Raw genomic sequence first — 14,006 nt, 5'->3', positions numbered from 1 at the left:
ACAAGGGTGCTTATTACGTGGCCGTTTTCTGTATTGTCCGATCGAGGCTACATGAGGAGCAGCGAAGGCTATTCACAGTTAGTCCTCGAGCTACCTCCGAGTTAGTTCCGAGTTAGCCAGCAACCAATCAGTTGTATTCTGGCATTTGGAGTGTAGTATTTGTGATACTGCAGATAGCAGTAATTGTGAATCTGTAATTTGGGTGATTGTAAGTGCGAATGTGGAATAAAATTCGCTATATCAAATACGGCGTGAAGTTATTTGTCGCGTTATACGTCCAAAACATGTGACAACTGAAGTTATTTGTCGCGTTATACACCCAATACGTGACAATATATATATATATAATTTAGATAAAATCTGTACTTTAGGCTATATTTTTTAAACATGCGCCACTGTCGCCACTGACATGCATTTCAGTTCCCATGAATGAACTGTGCAACAAGAGGTATTGTTGCAACTCTCAGTGGCACATACTGAGAAGGTCTTTATAATTGTCGTATATTTTTCAATACCAGTCCATAGTACACTTTCTAATCACAAAAGTCTTACTTTCAGACCGTTATTAGCCACTTCTTAAACTTCAGTTCCCTTTCACGCCTCTAAAAGTCGGCATACATACGGTATTGTTGGAAACGGTGCAGCACAGAGGGCCTGTCCTATAGTTTTTGCAGTTGTACCTTGTTTCACAACATTGACCCATTTTGTAGCACACAACACAAGCTCTGACATGGATTTTGCTTTGGCACTGTGGCAGCAATGTAGGGCAGTTAACGAGGTGCTTTCATCCTTGCTGGCGAGGCAGTGTATGGGTATGGTGGTCTGCCTAATGGCCTCTCTTCTGTTATACGATATTTTGAAATTAAATTTTCTGTAAGTTTCACTTGAAATTCCATTCTGGTAAAGCTCCCACCCTTTCTGTTAGAGGACATATGAATTCAAGCAGCAGATATCAGTTAAGGCGCAGAAGTTCTTTTGATGGTACCTTTTCAGTCTTTTCCTTGTGCTGTGATAGCTTGTCAAGTATGCATCGCTGAGGTTGTACACACCTACCATCATAGACTTAGAGCCAATGACTACTTTGGGCTCCTCCATGTCTTGCCCTTGAACCCTAGTTGGAACCATTTTGTAATCAAGAGTATTACTTAGAAGACAAATATCTTTTTTGTTTTTCCACTTCATTATCATTAGTCTGTCTTTGTAGACTGAAACATGTTTTCCCTTTTTTAGTTTTGCACCTTGTATTTCAACTGAGACACCCTGTTTTGACACAAGGTTCCCATAGCATCAGTCTATTCGCTGCACTGCATACAAAACAGATCTGGGCTTGAAAACCAGTTGTCCATGATTACACATTCAGTAGGGGAGCCATTAGTTATAGAACTACTTTTGAGCTGTGTGGCTCAGTTTTAGGGACACATTGAAAACGGTATCCTGCCCAATGTAAATAATAAAATTGCATACATAACCAGATTTGGCTTCACACAATTCAAATAATTTTATACCATATCTAGCACATTTTGATGGAATGTACACCTTCCACAAAAAACGTGTCTTCTGCATCATGAGCAACCCATCTATCAACACATCATATTGTGGGGTATATGCACTTCTTATATTTGTCATTTAAGTGATCCAGCATGGGATTGAGTTTATAGAATCTTTCAGAACCACAAGTGGCTTCGTCACAACTTTTGTTGTCAACAAAATGAAAAAAACTTGAGCAGAAGATGAAACCTCTCACTGAACACGATCAAAAATATGGGTGTTTCCAGAAAATAGCTCTTGTTGTCTGGTTTCTGCTGAAGAATGCCTTTAACTTCATTATTGCATTTCTGTTCATCTTATTCCAGTGGTGCGTCCTAGATCTTTGTTTTAGGTTATGCATGTTTTCTAAATCATTTTGGGCACACCGATTTGTTTCTCTGGCTATTACTTCTGCAATTTCTGATGTACAGAACAACTCATAAAATGTTTAAGGGGGATACTGGGGTCTTATGAATCAACATTTAGACCAGGCTTGCCAGTAAATGGAAAATGTGTTTGCTCAGCACCAGAATTTGGCCACATGCCATGCTGCATGCTACTGTTGTCAGTGATATTTTCTTCTTCTTCAGAGCTAACACTTTGTTCCCCACATAATGAAATTTTCACATTTATTTCACTGTCACTACTATGAGGAGCGTTCCACATATAATGCCTCCTATTTTTTTAATGAAAACTACAACAGATATAGAAAGCATAATAATGCAGTTAAATAGAGCAAGATTTCAGCTACTTACAGTTATTTTTCCACATAATCACCACCATTCGTTATGTACTTTTGCCAGCGATGAATAAGAGCCTGTATGCTGCGCCCATAAAAGCCTGTGTCAGCAGAGGCTAGCCACTTTCTTACAGGTGCAATAACAGCATCGTTGTCTGGAAAGTGTTGCCCACGTAGTCCATCTTTCGTAGGCCCAAAGAGATGGAAGTCTGAAGTTGCTAAATCGGGGCTGTAAGGTGGATGTGGCGGGACAGTCCAGCCAAACTTTGCAATGTGCGTAGTGGTCACACAAACTGGTATGTGGTCTAGTGTTACTGTGTTGCAAGCAAAAGGTTTTCTGCTTCTCTCACCTGACTCGGAAAATGTGGGCTATCAGCTTAGTCAGCGTCGTCTTGTAGCATTCAGAATTGACAGTCTCACCAGGCTCCAGGAAATACAACAAAATCACACCCCGCCTATCCCAAAAGACCGTGCACATCACTTTCCATGCTGATGGCTGTGTCTTGAACTTCTTTTTTCTTGGAGAATCTGGATGTCACCACTCCATGGACTGTCTTTTGGATTCCGGCTCGTAGTGGTGACAGCACATCTCATCTCCAGTGATGATGCCGTCCAGAAACTTGTCACCTTCAGCCTCATACTGGTGCAACAGGTCCTGACAGACTTCCATTCGATGAGTTTTGTGGTCCTGTGTAAGCATCCGCGGGACCCACCTGGAACAAACTTCGTGATAATCCAGCTTCCCCAACATCGTTTCCAATTCATTACAGCTGATGTAAGCCATGCACACAGTTCCCTGGTCATTATCCACCGATCTGTATGGATGAGCTGATGGAGGTGCTGTTCATTGTGAGGAGTGGCAGCTGAGCAGGAACACCCAGGGCATGTCTTGTCGCACACTTCACTTTCGCCACTGTTGAAACGCACTACCCACTGCCTCACTGTGTTGACATCCACTGTATCATCTCCATACACCTTTAGCAAGCGTGGAGGGATGTCAGTGGGTGCAATTTGTTTGGCAGTTAGAAATTCAATAACACATCTCTGTTTCATACACACTTCTATGTCAGACACCATTTTGGTAGACTGCTCTGCTGTCGCTATCTGTCGCACAACAACCAGACTAACAGTACATTGTTGGGAAGGCTCAACTTTTACTACAACACCACCAACATCCACCTCAGACGTTACATATTAATACAAAAAACTAGGAGGCATTATATACGGAACACCCTTCATATATTTATGCTCAAAAATATCACTACATTCATTTCTCTTGCAATAGTTCACATAACATCTCTTCATCATCTTGCTAGAATCAGCCACAATGTTTACTAGCAAAAACTTGAACTTGCATGGATGTCACCCACTACAAAGATGTCATGCCCACCACTTAACTGGCTAAAGTAAGTTTGTTATGGAATGTAAAGTCAGAAGTGTGACTATGCAAAGATTTTCTTAGCCTTTAGTTTACAGTGATAACTGAAGAATCATTGGAGCTAGAAATATAATTTTTTTATGAATATGGATTGTAAACATTCATACAAATTATATATAGCTGTTGTTTTGTAAGTGGCCAGTTACAAACAAGGTGATAGTACAAATCCTTACAGCATATGTGAGGCAAAATATTGTTACGTGTTTGGAGTAGGTACTTCCATGGCAATGCAATAACAGTGGGCCACTGCATAGACAGTGCTGAAATAACGAACGCGTTTCCCCGGAGATGAACAACAGAAGGCCGTTGAGTACCACCGGATGAGACGAAACACATTACTGCCATAATCTATAGAGATCATTCCCAAAGCAACGGATTGCTGAACAAGTGAGATCGAACACTGGTGAATGGTATCTCGTATCTGGTCCGCAGAACACCTACATAAGTTGAGAGCGACAGAGCCTTCATACTACAGTTGAAAGATAGCTGCCGCAGGATACAGTTTAAGTGATAAAAATTGTAAGGTGTGTAAGATTGAGTGTCCAATAAAGATTCACTGAATCTGAGACCCATGCGAATTTATTTTTCGCGTGACACATACCCAACACACGACAACTGGTGTTAGAACCGGGATCAGTCTGGAGTCTGAAGCGAATTTAAAAGATTGGACTTACACACGTGCTAAAATGGAGATACAGCAGATGATGGAACTGCTGCTGAAGGAATTCAGAGCCGACAAGGAAGAAAGGAAGGCCGAAATTAGTGCATGGCGAGAAGAGATGGCTGCCATGACAGACAAATGGGGGAATGATAGCCACAAGAAGATAGTGGCCGAAAATGGCATAAAGACAGGCTGCCAAGAAGGGGAGAAGCCGACCTCACCAGACAGGAGACCTGAGGTGGCACAGAAGGAAGAGGTACCCGTAGAAGATGCCGAAGTAATGCTGGTCGGAGAACCGAAGAAGAAAAGGCTCAGGGACCGAAAACTGGCCATGGGGCACCACCACGAGAAACCAAAGGATTCAACACGTCGTGCGAAAGTGGCACGGAAAACACTAACCGACATTAGGATGTCCCATCGTGCAACAGTGGCACAACGCATGAGAGACATCCTCTGGCTGAACAAGCCCTGCCATGCGGCAGTGGCACGGCACAGGGGACACATAATTGGAAACAACCAGACCGGGAACAGTGTTGCAGGAGGAGCCCCCAGAGGGCGGAGACTTCAGGTGGAACCGGACAGCAGCAGTGGAGTAAAGAAGGAATACACAAGACAAAGGCTGCATCCAGGGAACGAGGGAACAGCCAACTGACCCCTTAGGAAGACCCAAGGGCTGGGGATCGGGCAACAAGCGGTAGGAATTTCCAGCAGATTGCAGGGCACCAAAAATTGGACAATGTGGAGGGGTTGACCCCCTCCAAAATGGAAGAAAGGAAACGGCACATATGTGAGGAACCGGTAACGTAGAAGTACTGGCCTCCCCAGTAAGGATGAATGGAGAATGAAAGTGAAGAATGAATGCAAGACAATGGGACCGACAACCGCTGGACCTTGGAAGTGCTCGGGGCGAGCACTGTGGAAGAAGGGGGGCAGATGGAAGGAAGGCGAAACGCCGAAGAAAAGGCGGAGGTAACATGCGGAAGATGAACACCTTAGGAAACGAAACCAAGGATGCACCGTTAGGCTGTTCTGGATGAACAACCTTTAGAAGGGTGCAATGTAACGTGTTTGGAGTAGATACTTCCATGGCAACGCAATAACAGTGGGCCGCTGCGTAGACTATGCCGAAACAACAAACGCGTTTCCCCGGAGATGAACAACAGAAGGCCGTTGAGTACCAACGGATGAGACGAAACATGTTACCGCCATAATCTATAGAGATCATTCCTGAAGCAACAGATTGCCCAGCAAGTGAGATTGAACCTTGGCAAATGGTGTCTCGTATCTGGCCCACAGAACACCTACATAAGGTGAGCGCGACAGAGCCTTCATACTACAGTTGAGATCTAGCCTTCATGGAACACATTTGGAACCTAGTCACCATACAACACAGTTGAAAGATAGCCGCCGCAGGATACAGTTGAAGTGATAACAATTGTAAGGTGTGTAAGATTGAGTGTCCAATAAAGATTTGCTGAATCCGAGACCCACGTGAATTTATTTGTCTCATGACACATACCCAACACGTGACAATATTGTATATTAAGCAATGAATTATGGAAACTGTAATTCAAAAATGTTTCCAGTTACGTGCAGCAATTTGTCAGGCGTAGTTTGCATGTATAGTACATTTATATACTGTATGAAATTTTATATAGTTTTGAAAATTTGAAGAACGGCTGTATTTGTGCCTTCAGCATTTTCCATGGCAGTGTTGTTTCAAACTTGTGCAAGGAATGTATCATTTTGGAAATTTCATTTTGCTGTTAATCTTTTATAGATGATGAGCTGGATGACAACCCAAATCAATCAGACCTGATTGAGCAAGCAGCAGAAATGCTGTATGGTTTAATCCATGCACGTTACATTCTAACAAATCGTGGCATAGGTCAGATGATAGAAAAATACCAGTCTGGAGATTTCGGCCATTGTCCAAGAGTATATTGCGAAAGTCAACCTATGCTCCCAATAGGTGAGTACAGGAACAAATGCATGCCAGTGTGATAATATACATTTACTCTGTGAGTTGCTAATCAGACTTTGCTGTAAAGTGCACTAAAACTTGATAAAATCTTCACAGGCTATTGGCCATGTTAGTTGGTTAGAAATTACCAATATTTCAATGTCAGTCTCTGTTCCCATCATCAGGGTCTGATGATGGGGCATCTTAGTAGTCTCCCTGGTTCCATAAAGTAATATCCCAAGTCATGATATCTTAAAATAACCAAGGCCTCACAATGACGTAAGACATATGAGGGTATTTAATTTTTTAAACTTAACCATCACTATCATCTGGGACTAGCTCTATTGATCAGGCTCATATTTGTTTTACCTGAGGATGGAGGCAGAGCCTGACCTCCAAAATATTGTTGTAAATAAAATACAGGACAACGTCCAAAAAAGTCAATAATTGTATTAATATACCATCGTCACAAACTTTTAAATCTTATTTCAGCTTTGTTCAAGCACTTTTCACAAGTGGGATTGTTCTTCAAGCAAGGGTTAGGATAATGGGGCAGGAATTTCCACACCTGCTGGTTGCCAACATTTGTTGCCATCTCACAAGTGAATGGGTTCCAGCAAAAAAAGCTGAAGACAAAGGCAGTCCTGCATTGTAGGTTGTCCTTCACCTGGGGTTCACTCTTATACTGTGTAGAAGCTATCATGATAATATTATTGGTTTTTAGGTTTTCCTCACTTGTCTTCTTGGATATGTTGCTGTCCTTCTATGTGTGTTTATGTCATATATATTCCTGGTTACAATGTAGACTTGTTGGTGTTTATGTTAGCATTGTGTTGACGGCCAAATTTCACCAGCCATGATATGCAACAAGATGCAAACAGTGAAGAGCATTTACAATGTTTTACGAAATTCTGTTACACAATTATGAAAGATGACTCAGATGGGAGAGATACTCTTGATATGCCATTTCCTTCAATCTTGTGAAGAGTGTGATGCCAGTTTTAAATTAACAGTCAGGTAATACAATTCTGACTTTGTGTTCTGCTTTTTTGCCATCTGTATGCAACGTCAGTTAATATTCTCTCATCCTTTTGTCTTTATTGACACCACATATTTTGGCCTAACTGGCCATCATCACATGTACAGATTGTGATGAAGCAACCTGTTGCTCACTCTAATGCTGTTCTGCTCTTCTTGCTTCAGGTTCCAGGTTATGTGGGTTAACCAGTTGTTCAAGAACACCCACATAAAACAGCTGGTAAACCCACATAACCTAGAATTTGAGGCAACTGTATAAGAAAAGCAGAACAGCATTATGGAGCACAGATGGCAATGAGGCTCTCAGCCTTATGTGCAGCTACCATTTATCCCAAGGAAGACTCCTGGTAATCATTTCTGTTGGAGGCTGAGTCGACCCCAGGACCATAGTCCAGTTGGAAGGATCAGGTCAGTAAATAAATCCAATGACCTCATCAGGAATCAAACATGTGGCCTTCTGGCTTGTAGCATAGTTCCACAACCAACTACAGTACAACATGCCCCAATTTAATATTAAGTAATACAGTATTTTTTTTTTGGCCAGTGTGCAGTAAAGGAGGGAAGGAAAAAGGCACTTGTGAAAAGCAGACTGGGGAAAGGGTGANAAACCGGTTAATCCGCCCCCGGATAATCGAGAGTTGACTGTATTCCCAAAACCTGTCTAGTAATTGCCTCCCCTGTGTGCTTACTGTTCCCTACTCCCATCAAGTGTCACTTGTGTTCAGGCTATCTCATTGCAGGTATGATTGTCCCAGTGAAAATAGATCGGCTTCCTCCTCTCACAGCAGGAAGGCGATCTTTTGCTATCGGTGCAGAGGGCAAGGCAACCAGCAATAATCCTGTCACCCATTTTATTGTTTTTCTGACTCAGTTGGTGTTTTTTATACCAGAAAACATTTTGTGGATGTAACTCACGTGCTGCAGACATGTCCTACAGATCCTAGCCACGTAGCAATACAACCACCTTTTTTTAAATTGTTTCTATATTCTTATATCCAAAGACATGTTATATAGTCTAATAACTATGGAAATGAAACTGCTCAGTCATGTTCCTATGGACCACAGGATTATCAGATGTTCCGGGTGAGGCCATGGTAAAATCCTATTGTCCTAAGTGCATGGATGTGTATACGCCAAAGTCATCACGACATCATCATACAGATGGTGCATATTTTGGTACTGGATTTCCTCAGATGCTTTTCATGGTTCATCCAGAGTACCGGCCAAAACGACCTTCTAATCAGTTTGTTCCAAGGTTAGTATAAACATTTTATTCAATTAACCCTTTTGCGCGGTGATTTAAATTCCGCGGCCGTCTCTCCGGCGGTAATATATTCAGCCGGCCATTTAAATTTTGCTCGAAAATGATTTATTCATCATTGTTCTTAAATTATATGAGATTTGAACATGAAACTTTCACTAAAATGATCTTAAAAGGTGATTTTATAACCTTACCTTATAATATGAGCGCCCTGTATCTCGGCAATGGAAGCAGGTTGTTTCGTATTTGAGCAGTGAATGGTACGCCTTGAAGCATGAAACTTTCACTAAAATGATCTTAAAAGATGGTTTTTATAACCTTACCTTATAATATGAGCGCCCGTTATCTCGGCAATGGAAGCAGGTGTTTAGAATTTGAGCACTGTAAGGTAGGCCTTGAAGCATTCTTCTAACACAACGCTGCCCCACATTCACCGCTCCAATATTGTGTATCTTTTCTTTGGCGCTTTTTTTAACCACACATCTTCTGTGCGGCTTTGCCTTCTTCCCCGTTAGGGGTATACGTTCAAGGAAATGTCTTTCCGTGAGCTGTTTAGTTGCCAGGTCAGCTGTAGTAAATTCAACGTTACGAGTTATCATAACAAGGGGTTGTTGCTATGCCTTTGATATTCCATCCATTTTGGCGGCAGTAGATGTCGTAGGGGTGACCACAGAATTCATGAAGTTATTCTAAGAACTGACTGGTATGTAGTGCACGAAAGCAGAGCTTAGCTGGCTCAAAAAAAAATATTTATGGTCATCCCTCGAAACGACCACCAAGGTCAGTACGATAAAATGGCGTCAACTGGAGAGATAATACATGAAGGAATGAGTTCTTTCCCCCCCACACACACACCAGTATCGTCATAGGGGGTGACCACAGTGTTTTGCCTTAATTCGTGACGTTTTTCCAAGAACTCGCTGCTATGTACTGTGCGAAATCAATAGATCTTGCAAGAATAAAATTTGGACATCCATCTTCTAAGAATTCCAATTGAGTGTGTTAGTGTGGCCAGCTCAGGGCAATATGATATTATAAACACAGCACATATCACGTCTCTGCTGTTTATAAATTCATAGGAAAGAAAACACGCCATCCATAACAGTTGGACCGACTAAACCTCTCCCAAGAGCAACAGGAACTTTGCTGCAAGACAGGCATATGTAACGAATTAGCGCAGCAAAACTCGTGTGTCATTAAATACGGTACTCCTGACAACAGGCCAGTGAAAAATCTAACAATCTACAGCAAATCCATCAATTATTATGGGCGTTATAACATAGGTGTGCAGCTGGACGAAACATAGACGTCGAACCCCCGCAGACGATTTAAATACCTGACGAAACATACACCTCAAACCACGCTGAACGGTTAAATCATGTGTGTCTGAACTTCTGATGCTTTAGACACTGGGATTATTCATTTCCATCCCATAGGCATGTTTCAAGTGTGTTATCAGTGCAGATGAAGGTAATAGTGTCTTTTCCCTGGTAAGCATTCCAACTTTGCATTTTCTGAACATTTAAAGAAACTCCTGGTCACAGTCCTTTCATTCATGTTAGATATCTGGTAGGTCCTTGTGTGTTGATATGAGTTAAATGTCTGTTATTAGATTTGAGAGAGGAGGAACAGTATGTGGCTGAGGAAGGTGCTTTAGGATATTAGTAAAATGATAAGAAAGTGTTTCAAAAGTTAAATATTTTATTGTGGCATAATTTAGATGTGTTTGGAGGACAGTGATAATAGGTTATTTTTTTGTTAATATGGATTATAGACCCATTGCTAGGCAGCGGCCCATGCACAACAATGGAAGTACTGTTAGAAGAGGTGTTTTCTATGTAGTCCACCCCGAGGCCATATGACTCGACTGACTACATATTATGAAGAAATTACGTATATGATAATGATTTTTATTTGAAAGTGATGGAAGTAATGGGCCTTAGTAAAGAAGAAAATGGGAAAGACAGGGAAATAAGATTGAATGTAATGTGCATGGGTCAGTGAAGCAGATAAGGTAAAAGCAATATATTGAGAGACATAGAGGGACAGCCTTTGGGAATGACGATAACAAATCAAAACCTGATTCAGGAGGAAATTAAGAGGAGATTGAGCTCGGGTAATGCTTGCTACCATTCAGTCAGAACCTTTTGTCTTCTCGTCTGCTGTCCAAAAACATAAAAATTAGAATATACAAAACTATAATTTTGCCTGTGGTTCTGCATGGGTGTGCAACTTGGTCTCTGACTTTAAGGGAGAAACATAGACTGAGGGTACTTCTTTTGGCTTATTTTGGAATTCACCCATCGTCTGGTATGTAAAAGACAAAAGACCACAACGTTTCGGAGACTGGATCTGTCTCCGTCTGCAGGTGGCTAGGGAAATGTCGTGGTCTTTTGTCTTTTACATACCAGACGATGGGTGAAGTCCAAAATAAGCCAAAAGAAGTATAGTATACACCATCGTCAGAATCCTTTCAAGTCCATAGACTGAGGGTGTTTGAGAACAGGGTGCTGAGGCGAATATTTGGACCGAAGAGGGATGAAGTGACAGGAGGTTGGAGAAAACTGCACAATGAGGTGGACAGGGCTTGTGGCATGATGAATGGGGAAGAAGAGGAATGCATATAGGATATTGGTGGGAAAGCCAGAAGGAAAGAGACCACTAAGAAGACCAAGACATAGGTGGTGGACAATATTAAAATGGATGTTAGAGAGATAGGATAGAATGGGATGGTATGGATTGGATTGATCTGGCTGAGGTTAGGGACCAGTGGAAGGCGCTTATAAACATGGCAGTGAACCTTTTGGTTCCATAAAATGGTGGGAGGTTCTTGAGTAGTTGCACAATTGGCAGCTTCTCAAGAAGGACTCAGCTCCATGAGTGAGTGAGAGAGAGTCACAAAATAGGTCACAAGTGAATATAAAACATAAACATACGATATGCGAACCGGGGAAAAGCATTTCTTTCTCAACATATCCTCCACCGACATTGATACACTTGCCCTATTGCCTTACCAGTGTGTTGAATCCTGCAGCATAGAAGTCTTTCTGACTGGTGCCTTAGACACTTCTGCATCTCTGTTTTGACCTCTTTATCCTTGAGAGAATTTCTTGACCCATTTTTTAAAAACTTTACGTGACAAACACTTCCCACCATAAACAGGAAACATTGTTTTGTGAATAACCTTTGCATTGAGTCCTTTTGCCCACAAAAACACCCATCAGAACACAGCTCTACAGTAATATACTCCTTAAGCATGGTCATCATTTGGACTACTGAAACCAACCTCTGAACATGCACCTGCACGTCTGCTACCCAGACAGTTATGAAGCTGGACTGTGCTGCTACCTAGTTATACACACAGGAAACTTATTACATCCATTACAGCTGTTTTACTTCCATTTGTGACCTATTTACTGACTCTCCCTCATGCTGTTGTAACATACAACTGATAAAAAAGGAGTCTGTCCTGTTAAAAGCCTCAGTGTTATGCACTAAGATTCTGTTGTATCACACACAACATAATGAACTAAACTAGAAGTGTTTCACTCGGATTACGTCACAGTCCAGCTCTTATAAACAGCACACCGCAGGGAAACAGAGTTGCAAGTGAAAATGCCTACACCATCTGCCGGTATGTTAAGAGTGCTTTCGGAAATTAAAACATAACCTTATCAAGGCTCACTACAAATTTAGAGCCTTGTATAGGGGAAGAGACCACCAGTATTGCTAGGGTAAGCTGAGTTGCCAAGTAGTTCCCACATTGGTTGATTTTATTATGCTTACTGTCTTCTGATTGAAAATTATATGAACTGTGATTTAGTATGAGCCTTTAACCGACTATTATAATTTCTGTGTATTCTTTTGTTAGCAAATGCATAGACAGCGGATGTGTTAAATGGGAGCATATGTTTTAGTATGCGAGGTATATTGTCCCTTGTCAGTAGGGTCCCCCCCCCCTTGTCAGTAGCTAGGTTGTATAGCATTGAGGACGGGTAAAGGTGAAGTTGTCCCCTGTGCTTATCTAATTAAGCACTACACCATAAAGGTGTATGGGGGAGTGGATGTATAGACCCAAGTTTTTTTTACCATTTTCACTAGCTGGAGCTTCACGCCCCGGCCGCTTTACCCCTGGGGAAAGAGCCCCCTCTAGTACCCATTGAATAGGAGGTTGGGTCGTCCCCAGAGCTAGTCTGGACAAGAATGAGAAGTGAAAATTCTTGACCCTATCAGGACTTGAACTCCAAGACCCCAGTTGTCCAGCCTGTAGCCAGTCACTAAACCGACTGCACCATCCCGGCTCTTCATGCATTGAAGACAGGATACTTGATAAATTTGGAAAGCATAAGGAAACTTTCGTGGCCTAATCATGTTACTATTCTCTCCTTTGTCTGGAGGCACGTAGGAAAACCATGAATGACATCAATCGGGATAGCCGATGCTCCAGCTGAGATTCAAACTGAATACCTCCCAAATACAATTCCAGAGCATTACTGAATCAACGTTCTCACTGCAACTTGTTTTGTAATGAAGGTTTTTGTTAATAATCAGTTTATGTTTCACTTTGTAGGTTGTATGGGTTCAAGATTCATCCCCTGGCATACCAGATTCAGCAGCAAGCATCGTCAAATTTTAAGGCACCACTCAGGGCCCTAAGTTACAACAACGGAAAGCGCTGAAAGAACAAAAGCAAGGGCATTGCAGATTCACCACCACAGCGTTCCGAGACTTGTGATGTGATGTCATGTAACTGAAACATAAACAACTCGTAGATTTGCAAGTGATAAAACACAGGGACACTTATGATTATTTTCAAATTTGTGAGCATGTGCAACATATGTCTTCATTATGCAACCATATACCAATAAATCAAAATTGATAAGTGTAAGTCAAACTTGCTGGAAGTTTCCTGTCAAGCAGCTCTGTTACTTTACTTCACTTCTGCTGCTCCTCCAAAGACAGTGACATTATTTAGTTTTATGCTTAACATAGGCTGAGGTAATTATCCAGCACTGTTATGTAATGAAACAGTAAGAACTCTGAAATCTGTATCAGCTGGTGCACATTCAGAAGACATTTATGTTCTTTGTATTTAAAGTATTTAATTTGTTCCCCCATTTTTTAATGTTCATATGAAGTAACTGAAAAGAATCCCTGTAAAACAACACAGTAAATGCATAATATGGATGTGGAACGTAGAGAGGCAGGCTACACCACTAATAGTGAAGGATGGTCAAGTACTGTTTTGTACTGTGCTTTGTGCATTACAATATACCAGTTTATAAATGCTGCATTTTTGTCTTTATTGTGACAGTTAAATTTTTTGAGAACCCTGCACATCACCTTGCCTTGGTGCACATGCACCGTGTCTGAAATGTC

At 41.6% G+C, this 14,006-nt stretch overlaps 1 protein-coding gene across 1 annotated transcript in view; it reads left to right on the top strand.

Annotated features, from left to right (window-relative positions):
- Positions 1-13,920, top strand: part of LOC111868875 (casein kinase II subunit beta) — a 26,239-nt gene extending 12,319 nt beyond the window's left edge. The window contains exons 4-6 of the mRNA XM_023859925.1: positions 6,146-6,337; positions 8,432-8,621; positions 13,198-13,920. Of these exons, the coding sequence (XP_023715693.1) occupies positions 6,146-6,337; positions 8,432-8,621; positions 13,198-13,306 (491 nt within the window). The 3' untranslated portion in view covers positions 13,307-13,920. The remainder of the gene's footprint in view (positions 1-6,145; positions 6,338-8,431; positions 8,622-13,197) is intronic.
- The last annotated feature ends 86 nt before the right edge of the window (positions 13,921-14,006 follow it).

The sequence above is a fragment of the Cryptotermes secundus genome, unplaced genomic scaffold (genome assembly GCF_002891405.2).
Source record: "Cryptotermes secundus unplaced genomic scaffold, Csec_1.0 scaffold547, whole genome shotgun sequence".
In the NCBI taxonomy this organism is placed as follows: domain Eukaryota; kingdom Metazoa; phylum Arthropoda; class Insecta; order Blattodea; family Kalotermitidae; genus Cryptotermes; species Cryptotermes secundus.
This window is presented reverse-complemented; position numbering and strand designations above follow the sequence as displayed.